This window comes from Vulpes lagopus, chromosome 7, assembly GCF_018345385.1.
Source record: "Vulpes lagopus strain Blue_001 chromosome 7, ASM1834538v1, whole genome shotgun sequence".
NCBI lineage: Eukaryota > Metazoa > Chordata > Mammalia > Carnivora > Canidae > Vulpes > Vulpes lagopus.
The window spans coordinates 57,119,483-57,142,201 of record NC_054830.1 but is presented as its reverse complement, the minus strand read 5'-3'; the positions used below and the strand labels follow the sequence as shown (position 1 = coordinate 57,142,201).

The following is a 22,719-nucleotide window of genomic DNA, read 5'->3' as shown; positions in this document are numbered from 1 at the left end:
CTACTGGTTCTTACCAGCTTGAGTGATGTGTAGAAATCTGACTTCCCATTTACATCCCCTTCCCCTCTGCCATGTGTAATGAAATTACTGAGGTGCTCCCTGTAACTACTCTGAGACATGAGACACTGGCATAATTTTTGCTTCAACTATCCAATGTAATTCAGAAAGCTACAGAGAGGAAGTCCATTGTTCTTCCTTCCTTCCTGATGCTCCAAGAATCCTCCTTTTATCATTTTCTCTCTCTTTAGAGAGCTTTCTTCAGCCTTTCTTTCAGGGAAGGCCTGTTGCTGACACTTTCTCATGCTTTTCCTTCGTGTGAGAGCATCTTGACGTCTTCTCATCCCTGGGTGGTATTTTCACAAGTTACAGAGTTCACACATGACAGTTCTCTTTTAGCCCTTCAAAATGTCCTTCCAGCCTCCAGGGTTCCTGATGAGGAATCTTCCGTACACAAACTGGCTTCAACAGGAAGGCCTTCGTTTCTCTGTTGCTGCTTTCAAGGATTGTTGTCTTCAGTTTTTGGAAGGTTGCTGATGATGGGTTTTGTCACACGTTTCTTTGAGTTATACCATTTGGGGTTTGTTCAGCTTCTTGAATCTGTAGGTTTATGTCTTCTGCCAAATTTGGAGATTTTCAGCCATTATTTACCTAATTTTTTTTCAGTCTCCCCAGCCCACCTCCTTGTCTCCTCTCCTTCTGGGAATTTGATGGCACAGATATGAGATATTTTGTTATTTTGCACAGGTTCCTGAGGCTCTGAGCCTCCACCCCAGTCTATTCTCTCTGTTTTTTTGGACGGGATCATTGCTATTGTTCTATCTTCAAGTTCACTGATTCTTTCCTCTTTCCCTCCTGTTCTGCTGTGCAGCCATCCATTATCCCTTTTAATCTAATTATTGTACTTTTTTAAAGTATGAAATATCAATTTGGTTCTTTATAGTGTTAATTTCAATTCTTCTCAGACAATTCCAGCATCCATTGTCACTCTGGTGCTGGCATCTGTTGACTGTGTATTCTCTAGCAAGCTGAGAGTTCCCTGGTACTTGGTATAATGGTAACTTTTGATTGGGTCCTATACCTTTGGGCGGCATGTGCTGATACCCTGGGTCGTATCTCTATATTTGGTTTCATAACTGGCCTCCTCTGGCCCCACACAGGCAGGCAAAGAGGGAACTGCCCCATTGCTGCTGGGTGTGTGTCAGGGAAGGCAGGCCAGCTTCTCCCCTTCAGCCCAGGGCTTTTTAATGCAACAAGAAAACCTGGGCTGCTTCCCTGATCCCCAGGGGCCTGATTCTTGGGGCTACAGAGTACAGGGCCTCTTAGCACTACAGAGATGGCAGCAGGATGGCTTTTCCAGAGGCCAGAGCCCTGGAGGGAATACCATGCTTCGGACATCATCTGCCACCTGGCCGTGAGCCCCCAGAGGGACAAGCACCCAGTCTGGGCTTCCTGGAGGGTGGCATGTGCTGTGGGATACAGACCTAGTCAGAGATCTCAAACAGAAGGGCTGCTGGCTGGACTCTTGTTGCTGGTGGTCTTGTTCACTCAGTGCTTGCCCTATAGCTGCACTCCAGCTCACCACCCACCCAGCCCTCACCAGTTCCCAGACTCAGCCTGCTCACTGTTCACACCCATCACCGACTCGGCCCTCAGAATACACCTGAATCCCAGAACAAGGTGATGCTGAACCAACCCCTCCAGTGCTCTTGGGACATGTCTGCAAAGCGGTGGGCAGGGGCTCTGCCATTGTGTCTTCTGTGCAAAGTAGTGCACAGTGACCTGGTTGCATCCCCAAAGCCAGGGGCAGGGGGAGGGCTGGTGACAGACCTGAACCCAAACTGGTCATGGCTGTCACACAGGGACAGGAAGTGTGGGCAGGGGGTTTCCTGGAGGAGGGACAAGGGAGCTTGGGCCATGAACGGGGCAGGTAGGGGCACTCTTGGTCAAGGGCACAGCATGGGGAGTGGCCGGAGGCATGAAGACATCTTTGGAATAAAACTCTCAGCACGGCAACAATGCCAGGCACACAGGGAGAAGCAGTCAGGGTTCTGAATGTCTCGCCTGCCCTGCACCCAGGCCTGCTTATTTTGATAACTACACAGGGATTTCCCAGCGTGGCCCCCAGCTCAGGAGGGGTCCCTGATACCAGCCTCCCCCTGCCATATTCTACCACCAGCCCACAATGACTGGTTCGAAGGAGCCACATGATGAGCTCATTTCACTGAGGCCCAATTCTGGAAATTTTCTTGAAACTATGGGAGGTGCCTAGAGCTGCTGAGGCTACAGCTCAGAAGGCCTGTGTGGTGGGTGTGAACCAGGCTGGTAGCCAGCAGAGCCCGCACATGGGGAGAGAGCTCCAGGGCCCAATGGCCATGCTGTGCCTAGGACCTACACATGCTCAAAGGATGCTCACCTGAGCCAACACGTGTCTCTTGGAGCTTAAGCCCAGTTGGGGGTCTGCCTCCTGCTATACAGAGCCTGACTGCTGAAGGCAGGGTGGGAGGGGAGTGGGCTGGGTGAGCCCAAGGAGGCTACAGTTGGCTCCCAGCAGGCTTCTCTTCAGAATGTCTGTCCTGGGGCTGAACCCTCTCTTGTCTAGGGGGCCAAAGGCATAGAGTGTGGAGATGGCTCTGTGCTCCCCCTCCACGGGCATCATTTTTTCTCTGGTCCCTTGACAGACTTCCACACATCCATACTGGGCTCCCAGTCCCCTCTATACCCAGTGGCCAGAAAAGGCTTCCCAGAATAAATATGACAGCAACTGCTGCTCACCCCCTGAGCCCACAGCAGCTGCCAGTGGGCCGAGTCTGATAGCACCTACCCACAGCAAGATGACCCACAGTGCTGCATGCTCGGGGCCAGGGCAGGGTGGGTGCCCTCCAGGTGTCAAGGAACCCCCAGGGGGCACTTGCTCTGTGCCTGCCCCCAGTATGTATGCATGTATGCATATACACCTGTATACCTGCACAGACCATGGGGATGGGGGGCAAGGTGTTCTGGGTGTGGAAGGAATCTCCTTGAGGTTCTGAGCAGAGAAAAGTTCCTACCATCTCTCCTCCCTGAGATCCCTCTGGGCCACAGCATGGAGAGCCAAGTGGGGAGGGGCCGGGTAGGAACTATTGACCCAGAGGGTCCCCATATGCTCAAGGCAGAAGATGGCAGGAATGGGGGAGGTAAGAAATGGTTGGGTTAGAAATATTTGGGGGCACCTGGCTGGCTCAGTTGGTAGAGCATGTGACTCTTGATCTCAGAGTCTTGAGTTCAAGCCCCATGTTGGGCATGGAGCCTACTTAAAAAAAATTTTTTTTAAAGACGTATTTATTCATTTGGGGGTAGAAAGGGCAGGGAGAGAGAGAGAAAGAGAGAGAGAGAATCTCCAGCAGACACCCCACTAAGCCTGATGTGGGGCTTGATCCTATGACCCTGAGATCCACAACCAAGAGTCTGATGCTCAACCAACTGAACCACCTAGCTACCCCTAAAATTTTTAAAAATTATCTGTCATCTATCTATCTATCTATCTATCTATCTATCTATCTATCATCTATCATCTAACTATCTATCAAAATAAAGAAATATTTGGTTTCTGAGGTAGGGGTGAGGGACAGTCAGGAGTCAGGGTGACTCAGGGCCGGGTATCAGTGGTCATACCTCAAGGGACCCACTGTGCTCCCCGAGACTCCTCCTCACCCATCAGCTGTGGGGGCCTGGCTCAGGGAGGGAAGGCACTCTTGAGTCTACCCTTGTATGAAGCTCTGAGCTGCCAAAATGCAGAAGCAGCCCCTGGAGGTGGTCCAGTGACAGGGACGCTGGAAGGTACCGAGAGGGCCTCCTCACCGAACGCCCCAGATCAGAACCACGTTCTCACAAATTGTGCCCCACTATCCAACAACTCCACGCGCTCTTGAACTGCATTGGCAAACAGAAACAAAACCTACAGAGGAAACCCAGAGAGGTAGAGCCCAGCAGCCCTGCGGACTCATCCCCCCACGTGATGTGGGATGAGGAGCAACGACTACAGCCCCTGGGGCACTCCCACTCTGCCTCCCCTCCTCCCGTCTGCACTGGAGGGTCCGGGCCTTAGCTCAGAGCTGGGCTTCTGCAGGGGTGTGGCCAAGGCCCCCGGGAGCCCCAGGGTGTGGAACCCCAGGGCTCGTCCCAGCAACAGTTACTTGCCGTTGTCGCTCCAACAAACTGCCTGTGGGGGTCCTCTCCCTACGTTCCTGCGGATAGTTGCCTTTTGCTTTACGGACTCTTGGGGGTTCCTTTTATATCCTAGGTCCACAGCTTTTGTCAAGTATGTACTTGGGTTTGCAAAGAACGTTTCCTACATCCTGGCTCGCCTTGCCATTTCCTCTCTCGTAACCTTTAGTAACAAAAATGACCGATTTTAAGGTGGTCAAACTGATCGAAATATTCCTTTATTTATTTCTTTTCGACATCTTGTTAAAGAAATTGTTTCCTCACCCTATCGTTTTCTGAAAGTATTGCAGGTTTTTGAAAGTATTGCAGTTTTCTTCAGGGCTCTGGGGCCTGGGATCCACCCGGAACAGAAGGTCCGGCCCAATCCACCTGCGTTACATAATCGGATTTCCATCTTGAACAGATCTTGTGCCATGGTTTGGGGAGTAGACAGAAAGGTGACATGAGCAGGAACGGGGTGGAGTGGGACGGAAGGAAGTGGTGTGATCTGGAATAACACTGGAGAGAATCCACTCCACGGGGCTGCAGGAAGCAGGGGGCGTGGGGGCGGGGATGCAGTGTCAGGGCGAGCGCTGGGGTTCCTGGTTGGGCAACTGTGGGGTGTGTTGGGGGGAGGTGCAGGGTTAACCATGAGCTTGGCTGCCACCCGGAGCCCAGTGGCCTTCTTGAGCTTCTCTGGAAACATTTGGACATGGGGGCTGCTCCCCAAAGGAGAGGCCATGGATCTTGGGGAACTATGGAGCACAGTGAGAAGACCCTTGAGCAGGGCCTTCCCCAGTGGCCCTGGGGAGGACAGGCTGGCAACAGAGCAGCCAGAGAGCTGGGGATGGCCCTGAAGCCGGCGGGCACACAACACAAAGCAGGAATAGACATTTTCTCAGGCCTGGTGCAGTGTTCATCCTCATGCCTCACTGCAGCTCTGCCCACATCCATTCCATGCAGCAAGAAGGGGAGGCTCTCAGAGCAGACAGGACTGCTGCGTGTCAACCTGCCAGGGCCTGCACCCAGGTCTGTGCGGCCGGGAAGGCTGTCAGGACGGAATGCTCTCCGGGCCTTGTCTGCCTCCTGCAAGCTGGGGAACCCCGGCGAGTCACTTCACCTCTCCCGCCTCAGTTTACCTGTCTGTCACACGTAGCAGAACCCCGTGTTGCGGGCGCCCCGTTAGCGCTTGCTGGGTTAGACAGTGCACAGGATCTTGAAGGTGCTGGCGGCCGTCGAGAACACGCCAGTTAAAGCCACGCGAAGCACCGCTGTGGCTACCAGGTAGGCGGGCCGGCGCGGCGGCAGCCAGCGTGGGTGCGGGTGGGGGAGCTGCCCCGCGCCCTCACTCCGTGCGGAGACTGTTTCTTCTGGTGCTGGCGCGCCAGGTGCCCTGCTGAGCGACCCCCGGTCTCAGCGCGCTGCTGGAGCGGCCCGAGGTCGTCCAGGCCTCAGCAGGAGGCGGACCCCAGAGCAGCGACAGCGGCCCCGCCTCCAGGGCCGGCCGCGGGGGGCGCTCCCCGGTTCCCGAGCGCCGGAGGCGGGGGAGGGACGGGCTCCAGCTGGGAGCGGGCTGCGCGGAGGGGGCAGGCGAGCGCCCCAGGCCCTGCCGGCTGCCGGCCGCGTGCTCCTCCCAGCAGCGCCCCAGGAGGGTGACGCGGGGCTCGCGCGCCCTTAGGGCCCCTCGGTGGCCGGCCCGGCCTCGGGCCTCGGTGCACGGCCCCCGCCCCCGCCCCCGCCCCCGCCGCGCCTCCCGCCCTCCCCGGGCCGCGTCCGCGGGGCCCAGCGCTGCGCAAGCACAGTCCCGGGAGACGCCCCCCCGCCCCGCCGCACGGCCCGGGGTCCGCGGGGTTGGCGACCTCCGCGCCCCCAGGTCGGGACCCGGCTGCGGCCGCGCCGCGGGGGGCGTGTGCGGGGCCTGGCCCGGCCAGCAGGGGGCGCCCGGCCCGCCTCACGCGCGGTCGCGGAGGGCCCAGGGCGCACCCGCAGCGCCGCCGACCCGGGACAGGGCACCTGCCTTGCTCGGGCGGGCCTCAGTTTACCCGTCCGGGAGCGGAGGCCCCGTTCCGAGGCCGCGCACCCGGACGGCAGCCCTATCCCCGGGGACACGGGCTCAGGACCGCCCCGACATCGCGGCTCCCCGGGGCGCTCCGCCGCGGCCCCCGCGCGGAGCCCTTAAGGCGGGCCGGGGATCGCCCTTTGAAGACGCGCGGTGGGCCCGGGCCGGCGCGCGGCGCGGGGCACAGCGCCCTCTGGAGGCTGCCGGCGGCCCCGCCCCCTGCGCCCGCCCCGCCCCCGCAGGCCCCGCCCCCGGCCCCGGGCAGCGCATGCGCGCGGCGGGCGCTCCGCGGGCGGCGAGAGCGAGGCCGGTCCGCAGCCGCGGCGCGCGGCGCCCATTCATGCTGGGCAGTGGCGGCGCGGCCACGGTGCGGAGCCCGGGGGGCAGCTCGGCCTGGGCGGCCTGCGCGGCTTCGGCGGCCCCGCGGCGGGGCGGGCGGCGGCGGGGCGGCGGGGCGCGGCGATGGCCGGCGGCGGGGCGCGCCCCGGGGCAGCCCGTGAGTAGGGGCGCAACTTTCCCCGCGGCGCGGCGCGGGCCGGGCGGGGCGCGGGGCGCGGGGGGCGCGGGGCGCGGGGGGCGCGGGGCGCGGGGCGCGGGGGGCGGGGCGGGGCGGGGCGGGCGCGGGGCGCGGGGGGCGGGGGCCTGCGGCGCGTGTGCGCGGCCCTGCGTGTCCCTGCGGCCCCCGTGTCCGGGCGCGGCCGTGCGTCTCCCCGGGTGGGATCGGACCGCGGCCCCGGCCCCGCCGCCGGCCTCTCTCCCGGGCGGGCCGAGCCCCGCGGGCGGCAGCGCTCCGGGCGGGGGCGGGGCGGGGCGGGGGCGGCGCTGCCCCCTCCGGGCGGCGGAGAAAGTTTGCGGCGGCCCCGGCGGGGGGGCCCGGGCGCCCGCGACTGCGACCTCGACCTGCGGCCGCCGGCGGGGCCGGGCCGGGCCGAGCGGGGCCGAGCGGGGCGGAGCGGGGCGGAGCGGGGCCGGGCAGGGCGAGCCGCGGGGCCCTCAGGGCGCGGGTGCGAGCCGGCCGGGCGCCGCGGGTGCGGGCTGTGCCGCCGGAGGCCGCCGGGCCCCGCGAGCCCCCCCAGGCCCGCCCGCCGCCCGCCGCCCGCCGCCCGCCGCCCCCCGCCCCCGAGGCCGCCGAGGCGTCCTGGACCGTCCCGGGCCTGTGCGCGGCGCAGCCGGGGGGGCCGCTCGGGGCGCGCCTGGGAAGGGCCGCGGGGCTCGGGGAGGCCCTCGCCGCCGGGATCCGCGCGGTGCGGCCGGGGAGGCGGTGCTGGAGGCGGTGCTGCAGGGCGCTCCAGCGGCCGCCTGGAGCTGGGGACCGCTCCGGGCTCGTCTTTGGGGCGCTGGGGCCACGCCCCTTGAAAGAAAGGGGGGTGTGTGCGGGGGGACGCGGCCCCGGCCCCGGCCCCTGCCCGCTGCCCCGCGGCTTGGCTCCGCCCCTTTCCGAGCGGCGCCCGGTTCTTGGGCCTGGGGGTGGGGCTCAGCCCTGGCCCTGCTGGCCCCGGAGCAAGCCCCAGGTCTTCCCTGCTCCCTGCCGGTGCGGGGTGTGCAGGAGACACCGGGTGCCGTGCCCGGCAGCCGAGACTCTGCCCAGCCCTGGAGGAGCACCCGGCCTCATGCCAGAGGCAGGCGAGAAACCCAGCGATTCCCTTTCGGAGCCAGGGTGCAAATCAGCCCGGGAGGGTGGCACAGGGAGGCCTAGGAAGGGCGTTTCAGGCAGAGGGACGGTGGAGGTGGAGGTGGAGGTGGAGGTGGAGGTGGAGGTGGAGGTCTGGCAAGCCTCTGCGGCTGAGGTGTGTGCTTGGGGGTGGGGGACAAACGAAGCACCGTGGACAAAGCAGGCAGCCCTTGGCTGGGCTTCTGCACCCCCCAGATTATCACCTGTACATTCTGATCCGTCAGGAAGGTCCCTGAGTCTAGAGCAGCTGGCCAGGAGGGAAGGGCACCCCAGGGGAGGCCTGAGTGGTGGGCACCTTTCCTGAGTAGGACTCCAGTGCTTCCGGACCCCAGTGCCCTAGGACTTGCCTGGTGGGAGAGCAGGACGGCTTGAGACCACGTCCGAGGGCCCCTTTTGGGGGTAGGTTGGTGACAGTGCAGCTCTCTGCCCTGGTTGCTAAATGGGGTACCCGGGGGCAGGATGGCCCTGTCTCGCCCTGCCCCCCATGTCCCAACCTGCCCAAGTCCCAGAATGATCCAGAGTGGGAAGGCATGGAGATCGGGCTGTCCCTCTGTGAAGAGGGCTCTGAGGGCCTTTGTTTCTCAGGGTAGGGAGTGCTGTTGGCTGCCGGGCCCTGGAGAGGGAAGGGGATGTTGCTCTCTGCACGCTCTGCTGGGCAGCCAAGCCCATCCCGTTAAGGAGTGGAGCCCACTGTGCGGTGGCCCCATCTGCCTCCGTCCTGCCCTCTCTCTGCCTGGCTAGCCCCTGGTTGGCACACCCAGGACCAGTGTAGCTTCTCCCTACCCAGCCAGTTCACACCAGGCCCCTGCATAGCCCACGGCGCCCTCTGCATGGTCCAGCAGGCTCCAGTGCCCCCTTGGGCTCTTGCTGCTCTGACACCTGAGATAGCTCCTCCACACCAGCTCCCAGGTTGCCTGGTCCTCTTGGAACAGGTGGAAAGGCCCCTTGGAGGAGCATCCCCAGACCACAGTGGCCAGTTCTGCTCCCTCCCAGCATCATTCTGCTCCCATCCCTCAGTTCAGCGCGGTCCTCCCCAGCACCGAGGCACGGCCTTGGAACGAATGTACTTTTTCCTGGGCGGACCAGAGATCTGGGGGACACGAGCCCCAGAAGGTCAGCGGGCCATTCATGTTCCTGTAGGAGTGTGGGATTTTCTCCTGTCCTGCTGGGTGACCTTGGGTCTGTGTAAGCGCTGGGCTCTGTAAGATAGGGGAGGTGACCTGAACGCGTCCGCTGGCTCTTGTGAGATGGTGGGCGTGAGGGACCCAGCCCTGGACTTGGAATCCCCCTTCCCTAGCTGGCAGTTCCACCGCCCCAGCCAGTTCCTTCCCAGCAGCCCCTGTTGGGGGGGAGAGGGTGTGGGCCCATGGCCAGCCTGGAGTTTGGATAGTAGCTTCTTCAGCTGGGTCTCTCCTGTCTAATGTAAAAAGTAGGGCCCGTAATTGCATTAAGACGTGTATAATTATCCCGGAGGAGGGGAGAGCCCAGCCCCTGGTAATTGCAGGCCTGCTTTGAACTGATAAACGGTGAGTGATTCATGTTTTCTTTGGAGTTCACATGCACTGAGCTTTCAGCCCAGGCCCTGCTGACACTGTGAGGAGCCTGTTCTCTGGCTCCTGAGCTGGGGAGGAGGAGGGACTGGGGACTCCCCTCCTGGCTGCCAGCATGGGTGGCTGTGGGGGGCGGCGGGGTGATGCCTGGGCGGGGATCCTCAGGGAGACACAGCAACAACCAGCTGGGAGGGTCCTGCCGGACAGCAGAACCTGGTCCTTTTGCTGTGGGATCCTGGCTACGGCTCCTGGCTTTCCGGAGCCTCTGCTTCCTCCGCTGAGCGGGTGGGTGTGAGTGTGCACTCCGGCAGAGAGTGTGGGAGAGTGAGGATGAGGTGAAGGAGCAGGCCCTGCTGGACCTGTTCGTTTACTCATTCACGAGTACTGGGCCCTGGAGTTGGCTTTGGGGGAGTGCGGAGAACCAGGCCCTGCTTTCACGGAACCGCCGTTCTTGTGCGGTGAGTCCAGGTTTGGGAACAATAAGTAACAGAACCATTAGCAAGTTCTGTGCTGCAAACTGAAACGGAGTAACTGGCTGAGAGGAAGGGCCTGCTGCCTTCAGCCAGCTGGTCAGGGCAGACAGCTGAGACCTGGGCAGGGGTTGTAGGCAGGCAAGGGAAGAGCAGTCCGGTGGAGGGAACAGCAAGTCCAGAGGCCTGGCCTTCGACAGCGGCAGACATGGCTGCCCAGAGACCAGTGGGCCCTCTCCGGTAGCCCGTTGCCCTGCGGCCAGCTCCCGTCCTGGATTGGCAGAATGCACCTATTTTCTGGGCCTCTGCTTCCCCACCTGCAGAATGGACCTGCCAGTCCATGTGAGGGACGGCGTCTGGGAGCAAAGAGCATGTGCAGCCCTGGCTGGCACCTCCCGGCATCAGCATCCATGTCGCTGTGGTTGGTCTCCAACCAGGGGTGGGGTGAGGCCCCAGCATCTGGCAGCGCCAGGGTGGGCCACTCACTCCTGACACCAAGAGGCACGCCCTGACCTTCCTCCTTTAGTCCATGAGAGAGGAGCTCTTGTTATCCTCATTTTCTAGATGGAAATCAAGGCTGGGAAAGAAGAGTAACTCCTGTCAGGGCCACCTGGCTAACAGAGCCTCGGTGTAACTGCGCATCTGAGTGCCAGCCGCTGAGCTGGGGGGAGACAAGACTTTTCCAGAAGAAGGGGGGTTCCATGGCAGGATTTAAGGGCCAGTGACCTCATGTGCAGTCCGGAAAAGTGGCCCAGGCTAGTGTGTGGGGCCTGGGCTGTTGGTGGGCATGGTGGGTGAGGCCAAGTGCTGTGGTTGTCCAGGTGGGAGAGGGGTAGGCAGCTTGGGGCGGACTTAGTGGGTGAAGCTCGTGCACCTTGGTAGATAGTGTGGCCCAGGGAGTGTGCAAGGGGATCCCTGGAGCCCTGTGTGAAGGTGAAAGATGCCAGGAAAGGAACCTGAGCCAAGGGCAGGAGAGGAGCCACTGGCAGGTAGAGGACAGTCTCTGGCCTTTTCAGAGCTGGGAGAGAGGACCACTGGTGAGGGGTGGGGTTCAGGGAGCCATCCCCCTTCCTCTTGGGAGGGCTTCCTGTTTCCTCCAGTGGGGTTGAGGGTGGAGAAGGGGAGCTGAGAGGCTGGGAGCCAGAGCCTGGGAGGGGGCAGTGCTGTGCTGATGGATGGCCTGGGGCTGGGTAGTGATTGGCTGGGGGGTGGGGACAGTGGATGGAAGGTGTACATGGTTTGGCTTCTGGATCTTTCTTTGGAGTGCAGGGCTCAAGGTCCAGAAAGGGGCTGGGCCAGGGTCAGCCAGCAAGTGGCTCCAGGGCCAAGGTGACCCAGACTGCCTCCCGCCCTCTCTGAGAATTGGTTCCTGTGTGGTGATGGGTCTGCGGGGGGCGGGGGGGGCGGCTAGGAGTAGGGTCCCTTCAGGGAGGCATGTGTCCCCACATGGGCCGAGGAGGGAGTGCTCACTCACCCTAGGAGCTTGGAGCTAAGGGGGGGTTTGTCCTGGGGCATGGGAGGCTCTGAGTCGGGAGGTTATGGCCTCCAGGTTGGGGTGTCAGCTGGGCTCCCAGTCTACAGCCTGGACCTCCATCACCTGCCTCCCTGCTCCTGAGTCCATTTCTGTCCTGTGCCTGGTGATGGTCAGCGTGAGCCGTCTGGACACCAGAGGCTGTCCCGTGCTACTCGTGGTGCTCGCGGGCTTGGTCCTGGTGACCCCTGGGGTACCTCTCCCTGCCCGCAGGTCCTCAGTTTGGGGAGGGGGTCCTCTCAGAACCTCGGGGCTTCTCCTGACAGATTAAGTCATGTCCCTGGAGGTGGAGCAGGGGATCCCAGCATGGGCCGGGCACCACGGAGAGCTCGTGAGATGGTCCCTGTCTCGTGGGTGCGTCTTCCGAGCGCAGGGCAGTCCCCACATGTGGGCCCGTTCTCCTTCCCAGGGCTGCAGCTCCCGGCCCCGTGACGCACACCTCTATAGGACCTGAGCGCCTCGGCCCGAGGCCCCAGCCCGTCATGCCACTGCCACGCCTGAGCCTGCGGGTGCTCCCGCCGCCGCCGCCGCCTCCGCTGCTGCTGCTGCTGCTACTGCTGCTGCTGCTGCTCAGGGGCGCGCAGGGGGCAGCGGGGGCGCCCCGGGCAGACGGGGGGCAGCAGCCCACCTTCCGCACCTTCTTGGCCAGTGACTGGGGCCTGACCCACCTGGTGGTCCACGAGCAGACCGGCGAGGTGTACGTGGGCGCAGTGAACCGCATCTACAAGCTGTCGGGGAACCTCACGCTGCTGCGGGCACACGTGACGGGGCCCGTGGAGGACAACGAGAAGTGCTACCCGCCCCCCAGCGTGCAGTCGTGCCCGCACGGTCTGGGCAGCACCGACAACGTCAACAAGCTGCTGCTCCTGGACTATGCCGCCAACCGCCTGCTGGCCTGCGGCAGCGCCTCACAGGGCATCTGCCAGTTCCTGCGGCTGGACGACCTGTTCAAGCTGGGCGAGCCGCACCACCGCAAGGAGCACTACCTGTCCAGCGTGCGCGAGGCGGGCAGCATGGCCGGCGTGCTGATTGCTGGGCCGCTGGGCCAGGGCCAGGCCAAGCTCTTTGTGGGCACGCCCATTGACGGCAAGTCCGAGTACTTTCCCACGCTGTCTAGCCGCCGACTCATGGCCAACGAGGAGGACGCCGACATGTTTGGCTTCGTGTACCAAGACGAGTTCGTGTCGTCGCAGCTCAAGATCCCCTCGGACACGCTGTCCAAGTTCCCAGCCTTCGACATCTACTACGTGTACAGTTTCCGCAGCGAGCAGTTCGTCTACTACCTCACCCTGCAGCTGGACACGCAGCTCACCTCGCCCGATGCCGCCGGGGAGCACTTCTTCACCTCCAAGATCGTGCGGCTGTGTGTGGACGACCCCAAGTTCTACTCGTACGTTGAGTTCCCCATCGGCTGTGAGCAGGCGGGTGTGGAGTACCGCCTGGTGCAGGATGCCTACCTGAGCCGGCCCGGCCGTGCCCTGGCCCGCCAGCTGGGCCTGGCCGAGGACGAGGACGTGCTGTTCACCGTGTTCGCGCAGGGCCAGAAGAACCGCGTGAAGCCGCCCAAGGAGTCCGTGCTGTGCCTCTTCACGCTCAGGGCCATCAAGGAGAAGATCAAGGAGCGCATCCAGTCCTGCTACCGCGGTGAGGGCAAGCTCTCGCTGCCCTGGCTGCTCAACAAGGAGCTGGGCTGCATCAACTCAGTGAGTAGGCGCCACGGGGGGAGCTGCTCTGCCCCCCCATCCCCCATCTCCACTCTTCCAGTCTGCAGCAGTGACACCCTGTGGTGCTCACCCTTGCCTGGGGCTGTCCTTGGCTGCACCTCCTGGAGGGTCAGGGCTGCTTCTGGGGGGTCGGCTTGGGAGCCCGTTCCCATGCCTGTAGCCATCCCGCGTCTTTGAAGGCAGGGCGATGGGACCATGCCCAGCTGTCCTTGAGCCCTTGTGGGCAGAGGATTGCCCACAAGCCTGGCCCTCCACCAGGTGCTCACCACCCTGGCTTGTCTCTATCTTATAGTGAGGTCACTCCATGCTCAGTAAGGTGAGGTGACTTGCCCAGGGTCACAAAGCCAGTAGGAGGCAGAGCTGGGGCCACACTGAGATAGGGTGGGTCCCAGGCCCGTTTCCTCACTCAGTCCACAGTGGAGAAGCCCTGCTCACCCTTGCCCTGGGCGCCTGGCCCTGGACACCTGGAGAGCAAGTGCTCTCCAGGCCTCTGATCTCACCTGGTACCAGGTCATAGCACCAATGGCACCAGCCCTGACACTGGGACAGCCCGAGGGCGTGGCTGCTGGGTGCTTGCTGGCCAGCAGCTACAACTCTCGTCTCTAGGCCCCAAAGGGGCCAGCCTAGGGCCAGTTGCTTTTTGGGGAACATTTTATGCCTGGCTTCAGGCAGTAGGGTCTGTTGTTATTCCGAGGAAGATCACAGACATAGTAAGGGACTGGGGGCACTTTGAGGTGAATTCCCCAGGTGTGAGCCAGGCTTCAGCCCCTCTGCTTTTGCTGCCTAGGACCTGCTGGGTGGCCTCCAGAAAGTGTGGCCCTCTGGCCTCAGTTGTCCCATCTCTATATTGAGAGTGACACTGGTTGGTTTTCAGGACGTGGGGGTGGGGCAAGGGTTCCCTGTCATGACCACCGCTGGGTGGGGCTGTCCTCTGTGGTGTGGCCCCAATGGGCTAGGCCCGTGCATTGTCCGTCGCCCCCTGTCAGGGAAGGTGTACGATCTCTGTGTACAGCTGGATAAACTGAGGCCTGGAGGTTACACCATATGCCATGCGTGCTCTGTGCCCATGGCTAGGTTCATCCCCTCCCCCCGGCTGGGTGCCAGTCCAGGGCCACTTGGGGCCCTCAGCCAGCTCCAGTTCGGCCTCCCTTGCTCCGTCTGCAAACCCCAGAGACTGAGTGTGCTTCAGGGGCACCAGCTGCCCCCTTGTTCCCTGGAGCCTGCCCTCCCTCAGGCCCTCCCGACCTCTGGAACCTCACCTATTGATCGCTTCATGTTCCTTCGGTATTGCTTCCTAGCCAGCAGCCTCTCTCTTTGCCTCTTAGGTTTGAGCCCTGTTTCCTCTGTTGAATAAGTCCTGCCCGTACCCCCAGCTCTCTCGTGGCCACCTTCTCAAGCAGCCGTCTCCGGTGCCATGGGCCTGGTCCCCAAGCTGGCTGCTCTCCTTCCCTGTTCTCCCCCTGGGCTGCTTCCTTTCCTGTCTCCCCCTCCCACCATAGTTTGGGTGGGGGGCTGGTGCTTGGTGGCTGCCTGGGAGACACTCCCCCATCCAGGCATGTGCACCAGGCCCCAGGAGTCCTGCAATCCTTGGCTCTTGGCTTTTCTGTCCAGGGATCTCCTCCCCCATCTGTGCAGGCCACACCTGAGCCTGGCCCCTCTGAGGACCCTCCAGGAGCCCCTGCCCCTCCATGCCCCCCCCACCGCCCCCCAGTTAGCTGAGGCCACTGGCCGGTCCGGGCCACAAAGCCTCCTGCCCTCGGGCCAGGGTCTCACCCTTTTCCTTCTCACAGCCCCTGCAGATCGATGACGATTTCTGTGGCCAGGACTTCAACCAGCCCCTGGGGGGCACGGTCACGATCGAGGGCACTCCCCTCTTCGTGGACAAGGATGATGGCCTGACCGCTGTGGCCGCCTACGACTACCGGGGCCGCACTGTGGTGTTTGCCGGCACGCGCAGCGGCCACATCCGCAAGGTCAGGCCTGGGGCTATGCTGGGGGGTGGCGGGCACAGCCCAGGGGCTGTGAACCATGTGGCCCAGATCCAGCGCTGGGCCTGGCGATCCCGGGGGGTGGGGGCCTCTCTGGGGCCGCTTCGGTGTTCGGTGGGTGTAAAGACCCTGGCGGGGTGTCAGGAATGTAGGGGCCTGGGCGCCCGGGCGCCCAGAGAGGCAGACCCTGCTCTGTAAGGGCACACAGTGACCTCCTAGGAAGGCTGCGGGTGGGGGGGGCAGGGCAGGCCTGTGCAGCCCCCATCCCCTCTGGGGGATCCAGTGTCTGCTGAGGCAGCACTCCACCCTGGAGAGAGGCCCCCGCCCTGCACAGACGGCCAGGCCAAGGGCAGGGCAAGGGGAGCGTCCCCCACCCACGCTTGCCACTGGCAGGTGCAGGGGAGAGATGAGGGTTCCTTGGGGTGAGAGGTGGGGTGCTGTGGGGTGCGGGTCTGTGTGGTGCCTGCCTTCCCTCCCTGCCCAGCAAGCCTGGCTGCCAGGGAGCAGCCACGGGGTGGGGGTGGGGTGCTTCCTGGAGGGGGCTCTGAGGGTGGCTGCCTGTGGGTCCAGCCCCACTTGATGGGTGGGTGGGCCTAGGGCAGGGCTGGGCTGTGGGGGAGGAAGTTCCTGGGGTGACCATGGGGTGGGGGTGCTGGGGAGCCCCAGAGCGGGCCAGGGGTGGGGCCTGGCAGATGAAATAACAGCTGTCCCCAGGCCCGGTGCTGACACAGCTCCCCGCCCAGCATGTACCCGTGGGTGGGGGCAGGCCTGGGGCCAGCAAGGGCCTTGCCTGTGCTCTGCTTCTGTGCTGGCTTGTGCAGGACGGGGTCTTCCTATGTCTGCTGTGGTGGGTACCCTGGTGGTTGGCGGTCGTGCCCCACTGTTCACTGGCTCTGTGACCTCTGGGAAGGGACCCCCCTACCTCAGCGTTCTCATCTGTGACATGAATCCAGATGTGTGGGTTGTAGGCTGGGGTGTCCTGGGGCAGTGGTGTCCAGATGCTGACCGTAGGCCATCACAGGAGGTGCCCCAAGGTGCTTTGGGGTTCTGTCCAACTCAGGCACCCTGCTGGCCAGTGTGGCTGGGTGGCAGGTCAGCTCAGACCCCGCTGGCCTCGGGCAAGCTCCTGTGCCCTCAGAGCTGGGCCTCTGCTGTGGCCCACCTTTCCTTACCATAGTGTCAGGGATATTCTCAGCAGCCTGGGTGTCTGCTCGGTCCCTTCCCGGGGGTGGGGGTGGGGCATGCACCCCCTCTCTCCACCCCTGGTTGGTTACTTGGAGCTAGGGGGCCCCTGCTGGGTGGGGGTGGTATCAGGTGGCATGGGCCTGACAGGGGCCCATGCTGCTGCAGGGAGAGTCTGCCCGGGGGCAGGGCTGTGGAGTGAAGCCCACTTGGAGACACTCCTGTGGGGCCCCCTAGAACCTGTCACCCAGGAGGAGGCTGGGCTCCTGGGGCTGGGAGTGGCCCATTTGACGGCTGGTGGTTGGCAGGCGGCCGCTCAGGTGCTGTCTGTGCCCACAAGCTACCCAGAGAGGTTGGGAGAATGGGTTAGTCCAGCCCCCTACCCTCACCCCAGCTCTACTCTCACTCCCCTGCCCCAGGGCCACTCTCTGGGTGGGAGCTCTGAGTCTAGCTGCTCCTGCTCTCCTTCCTCTCTGCCCTAGTCCCATTGTGTGGAGGGGGAGCCGGGCTGAGGCCCATCCGTCAGAAAATCTCTGCTTGTCCCTCCCCCACCCACCCCTGCACCTACCTCCCGGAACCTCATCCTGGGTGCTGGCTCCTTCCACCCCTGGACCTGTCTGGGCTGGGCTCTGTTCTGCAAGTGAGTGGACTGTACCTTGGTAGGGTGTAGGGGGGTCAGCTGTGCCCAGGAGCTGCTGCTGGTCTGGTGGTGGGAGAGTCCACTCGTTGGGGAATTAGATCCCTGTGAGTTTTGAGGCTCTCCCACAGAGGCGTGCCTCGGCCTCGTCCCCTGGACCCGTCTCTGCACACACCTGCCCAAGTAGAGCAGGGGGTTCAGGAATCTGTCACGTGGCTGAACGTCCACACCCTGGTCCCATACAGATGAGTGAGTTCAGGTGTGGTCTCAGCTTCCCCTCACCAGCTCTGTGATCCTGGAGCTGGCTCTTGGGCCCCTCTGAGCCCATTCCCCAAGCATAGTGTGAAGGACGAGAGGCTGCGCCAGCAGGTCCAGAGCCTGATGTGCACTTGGTTCAGCAGAGCAGTTAACTTTCAGGTGTCGCGGTGCCTCTCACAGTCTTCACAGCCACTCTGTCGTCTGTTTGACAGAAGGGGAAACTGAGGCATACGGTGGCTCCAGCATGTGCCCAGGCTTACTGGCTCCAGGGTCCTCACTCCTGACTGGAGTCTCCTCCTTGTCCTGTGGGTCCTTCGTGTTTTTCTGAGGAAGCCCAAACCCAGGGCAGCCCCTCCTCCAGGAGCTCCTCGCTCGTGCTCCTGCCCTGAGCTGCCAGCCTTCAGGGGCCCGTCTTCCCCTGCCCAGCATATCAGCCAGTGGCCACCTTTCTCTGCCTGCCCATTTCCGGGAACACCCTTGAACCTTGTGTCACACCCTGGGGCATGTTTGCAGTTGGAGGACCAAAGCAGAGGAGGGGCTGGGGGAAGGGTCCCACTCCGAACCTCCCCCAGACCCCCACGCTAGGCCTCCAGCCTTGACCCATGTGAAGCCACCCGCTCCCTGCCGGCACAGGGGGCCCAGCCCCTGGCTCTGCCCTTTCCTGCTTTGTCCTCCCCCTTCCCACCATGTCATCCTGACCCAGGCTGAGGGCCAGAGTGGCTTGGGCCCAGCCCAGCCCAGTGCTTGCTCCCTGGGCCCTGGGGACCCCTGCCTGCCGCTGACCCATGCCCCCGCCTTCCCCAGGCCTGATTGGTCTTGAGCTCTTTGGGGACCTGGTTGGCCCTCTGCCAGCAACCCCCCCCCCCCCCCCGCCCGCCCCAGAAGGAGAACATTGTTGTGCAAAATTGTAGCCGATTAATTTAAGACCTGCCAAGTTCAGCTGTTCAGGGCTGGCTGGGGTGCTCCCCAGCTCCCCTGGCCTTCTCTAGAGGCCCTGCCCACCACCTGCCTCCCTCCCTCCCCGCGGGCAGAGGAGCCCGTCCTCCTGGGCTGACCCCCCCAGAGTCTAGTCCTGCATGTACCACCACCTCCTTCCTCCCCAAGTGGCCACCAGGGACCCCCAGACCCTGGCAGGAGTTCCCCTGGGTGACCCCTGGTTGCAGTTCCTTTGAGTCAGCCTGTGTCCTTCTAGTGGGTGTAGAGAGGACCTACTCTGGATTCCTGCCAGGGGGTGTCCTCCCTGCCCTGCCCTAGCCCGCAGGCCTAAGAAGACTCTCCTTTTCTGCAAAGCAGAGGTGGGGACAGTCTCTGCTCTCTGGGCCAGGTGAGGGACACCCCTAGGCCAGCCCTGTTACTGTCCCTGCTCCCGGGCTCAGGGCTAGGAACACAGCCTTGTCTCTCTGGTGGCCATGCCAGGGGGAAAGTGGGCCCCGTCTGCCTGAGCATCTGGTTTTTCAAGAGAATCTGGAAATCCATATTTTGTGTGAAATCTCTTATTGTTAAGCTTGGCAGCTAATGACGCGTTTTTAGAAAGTAGTACAGGCCAACCGAGGTTGCTTGGGCTACCAGTTTATGACCATGGGGATCTGGGCTGTGGCATCACTGGCTCACAGGATTCTGGGCCTTGGGGTAGGACCCAGGGGACAACCACCCAGTGGGGCTTGGACTGGGATGGGCTTTTTGGGAGTCTGGCTGGCAGGGAGGCCTGTTGTGGCGAAGGTCCTTCCTGGGGCCCTCGGTTTTCATCCCTTGACGTTGGGTGGGCTGTGCCTCTTGGGGAGGCCCAAGGGAGGTTGACATTCCTTCCTGTGTGGTGATCTTTGTATGGAGGAGAAACAGGGCTGTGGCTGCAGTGCGCTGTGGCCTGGCGGTGGGGCCTGGGTAGGCCCCTATCCCTGTGCGTGCAGGCCTTGGCTGTGTCTGGGCCCCTGGACCTACCTGCTCTTACCTGGTTCTCTGGCATCACAGCTGTGTTGGTGGCTGCTGAGCACCAGCTATGTGCTGCTCTGGGCCTGCACTGCCAGTGGCCCTCACAGCTCTAGAAACTGCCCTTTGGACGCTTTTCCCATTCCCCCCAGCACCTCCAGTCCTCACGGGATACTAAAATTCAGAGATCCTGAAAGTCCCGTAGTGTTTCCAAGACCTGTTTAGGGCAGCTGGCAGCCTCTTCTCAGGGTCCCTGTAGCAGGGAGGGTCTCTCCATCCTGGGTGAGAGCCTGCCATGTGCATCCAGCAGGGGTCCCTGCTCCCCGAGCCCAGGTCTGTGCAGGAGGTGGACTGAGGAGCACAGTGGGGCGGGTGGGGGGGGGCAGGCTGTTGGCTCCAAGAGGGATGACGGGCAGGACCAGGCCCCTAGACCCTAACCCCACAGCCACACGGAGTGCTGGCCCTTCCCGATCTCCTGCTTGGGGCCCTGTGAATTTGCATCTTGTGTGTGTTGACAGGGAGGGATGCCCTTGACTCCTAGTGACTCGCCACAGAGGCTCCGGGGGGCAGCTGCACCACTGGTGAGTGGGTGCCTGCAGGTGTTCTTGTCCTGCTGACCCCCAGCCTGGGCATATGCAGCAGGTCCCTGTAGCACGGTGAGGGCTGGGGCAGGGGGCAGGGGAGGAGAGGTCCCCAGCGTCCTGCGTGTGGCTAGCATATGACTGGTGTCCACTCTGGAATGTGGCGTACCCACAGGAAGTATACAGCTGTGACTGTGCAGCCGGGGCATGTCACACCAAGTGCCTCGGTGCCCTGTTCCTTGGAAGGGTCTCCCTTTCTGTGAGGATCACTGGGTGATCTCCACCCCTAGGGCTGTTTTGTTGGTTTGGGGGCTTTTCATGGGTCATACAGCATGTCATTGTCTGTCTTCCTTTTTCGTGGCTATTTGTGAGGCTCATGCTTGCTGTTGGGGGCAGCTGGTTGGTTCTATGTCACGACATCGTGCCCGGGGTCTGTGGCGGGGCTGCTGCCGTGTACACAGGGCTGCCTCTGCTGGGTTTCTACCGGGAGCGGGGCTGCTGGGCCTCCCTCATCTTTTGGCCTGACTCTCTAGGGCTGCTTGTGTCGCCACTTCCAGGATCAAGTGTGGTATCCGTGACAGAGTGGTTGATCACAGACGGCCGTGCTCGTGGCAGGTTACTGGGTCTGGTGGGGTTCCGTCCCCCAGGGAGTCGTTAGTGGAGAGTGGAGGGGTTCCAGCTGCCTGCTTCCTGTGTGTCTTAGCTGCCGGGCCTGGGGGGCTCCAGGGGTACACTGCCCCTGGCCTGCCGAGGGCATGGTCCCTGGAACCTTCGGGTAGTATTGCATGGTGCCCTATGGGTGTGTATGTCCGCCAGAAAACATGCTATGCTTTTTTCTGGTTCTCCTGGGTAGAGAGAACCAGGCTGGCCATGGTGGGCATCTCCAGAGGGGCACAGGGATGTCTCATTCCCTCATGGGTCTGTTCATTACATCCTAGCCCTTTGTCCTGGATCCAGTGCCTCAGGAGAATTGGTTTTTTTCCACCTGATGGCGGCAGCAGATGCCCTGAGGCCTGCATGGAGGGTCCTCCTCCAGGCCCAGTGCCATAGGCCTGCCTCCCTGCAGAGGCTGGCTCATCAGGCCTTAGCCTGAGCGGGGGCACCTAAGCCATTTGAACAAGAGTGACACTCTCAGGGACAGGCAGCCAGTGGCCACCTCTGCCCAGGATTACTGTCTGCACTGCATAGCTCCCCTCCTTGTGGGCAGACAGGACCCTGACCTCCAGGACCCCCGCCCTTCCCCTCAGGGGCCAGGAGGTCAGAACTCCTGGCATCACAGCAAGATACGTACAAAGACTAGAACAGCCCAGCTGAGGAGTCTGCCAGGAAGGATGTTCTGGAAGGAAGGCACAACAGGGCCAAAGCTCAGAGGTGCTCTGGTGCTTGTTGGGAACTGAGGGAGTATGAGTTGGGAGGAGCAACACGTACTGTGTTGAGCGCCCCTTACCTGCGGTGGACGAGCACGTGGTAGGTGACCCTGTGGTGGTCAGCGTCGTGGGGCCAGGAGATGTCCTGCAGGACTCTGGGAGGAGCTTCAGAGGTCTGGCCTGGGTAGGGGCAGGGAGCCAGAGGGCTGTGGTGGCTTCAGGAAAGTAGAAGGGGCTAACATGCACCACCTGCACATGTTGGGGACCCAGTGGGTGGGATTAGCCTGAGTAACATGGACCATGCATGGGAAGGTGGGCAGTGGATTGTTCTCGGGTTTGAGATGGCACCAGCTGGATGGTCACCACTGCCTGTGTCCGCATCCCTATCGGGCTCGGGGCTTGTGAAATCTCAGGCTGTAGTGGGCATTCTGGGAGAGTCCCAGCTAGAGATGTGAGGTGGAAGCTGTGTGATCTCTGTTGCCTTGTGGCTCCATTTTGTGTGATCTTCGTGGCAGTGGGATGCAGCTAGGCACCTCTGCCCCGTGGTGGTGGTGATGGCGTCTGGCTTTGGGGGCCTGGTTTCCACAGAGCCTCCAAGCAGCTCCTCCCTCCCCTACTGTTGGAACCATGAGCTTCTGAACTCTCACACAGCCTGTGAGATGGATTTCTATTGGCAGAGGAGGAGACAGACCAAAGGTCAAGAAGGACCACAGTGTTCCTGGGTTGTTGGTGTCTGCTTTTCTCTGTGCTGAGGCTGGGGTTGGAAGAGACAAGATTCCTAGGACCCTCCCGCAATCTTCCCAGGTGTGTTTGGCCCGATTACAGCCATTGGGCCTCCTGCACATCATGTTTTAATTACTCAAGTACTGCCAACAGGAAATAGTTAATTGCTTTTCCAGTATTGGGTTCCTTCTGGCCTTTCTGAGAGTGGTCCCAGGAAGGGGTCTGGAACTTGCTCCCAGCCAGAGCAGGGGGGATCCTGTGGCAGCCTATGAGGGGGTGAGGATGGGCCAAGGAGCTGGGTTGGCCAGGGCCTCAGCCACAGGCCCCTGGCCAGGAAGGAGGGGAGAGGCTGCGCTCCTGCCCCCTCGTGCAGCCCCTCCCAGGACCACTTTGCTGCCTAGGGGGCTGGGGAGACGTTGGCAGCTGTACTGGAGGAGGGGGACGCCCATGGGGTCCCAGCCCCATAGCCAGATCACTGGCTGCTGTTCTCCCCACCCCATCTCATACCCATTGCATCGCTCAGGATCCTGTCCTATTGCCATCTGGTTCAGTCAGTGAACCCCCACTCCACAGTTAGGGACACGGGGACGGAGGGCTGTTACCTTGAGGTGGACAGAGGAGGGGACTCTCCCCACTCTGGTTGGAACCAAGTTGGGCAGCCCCTTGCCTCTGGGTGGCTAGGGCGCGTGCCGGCCTTGGCAAGCAGCCTGCATGGCCCAGACATCCTCCCGGTGCCCCTGCCCGCCCTCAGCCCAGAGAATGGGCTCTTTGTTGGCTCTGGGCTGGATGGACAGCTGACCTGGTCGGGCCGCAGCAGTTGGCGAGAGCCACGCGGTGATGGGTGCGGGGGCAGCTGGCTGGGCCAGCCT

At 62.4% G+C, this 22,719-nt stretch overlaps 1 protein-coding gene across 4 annotated transcripts in view; it reads left to right on the top strand.

The window, feature by feature from the left end:
- The first annotated feature begins 6,526 nt into the window (after positions 1–6,526).
- PLXNA1 (plexin A1) overlaps positions 6,527–22,719 on the top strand; it is a 48,803-nt gene continuing 32,610 nt past the window's right edge. The window contains exons 1-3 of one of the 4 annotated variants that reach the window (XM_041761476.1): positions 6,527–6,608; positions 11,874–13,167; positions 14,979–15,161. In XM_041761476.1, coding sequence (XP_041617410.1) covers positions 11,947–13,167; positions 14,979–15,161 — 1,404 coding nt within the window. In that variant the 5' untranslated portion in view covers positions 6,527–6,608; positions 11,874–11,946. Of the gene's footprint in view, positions 6,609–6,684; positions 6,738–8,017; positions 9,440–11,873; positions 13,168–14,978; positions 15,162–22,719 lie in introns of those variants that run through there. The other 3 variants (XM_041761473.1, XM_041761475.1, XM_041761474.1) reach the window with 3 other exon arrangements.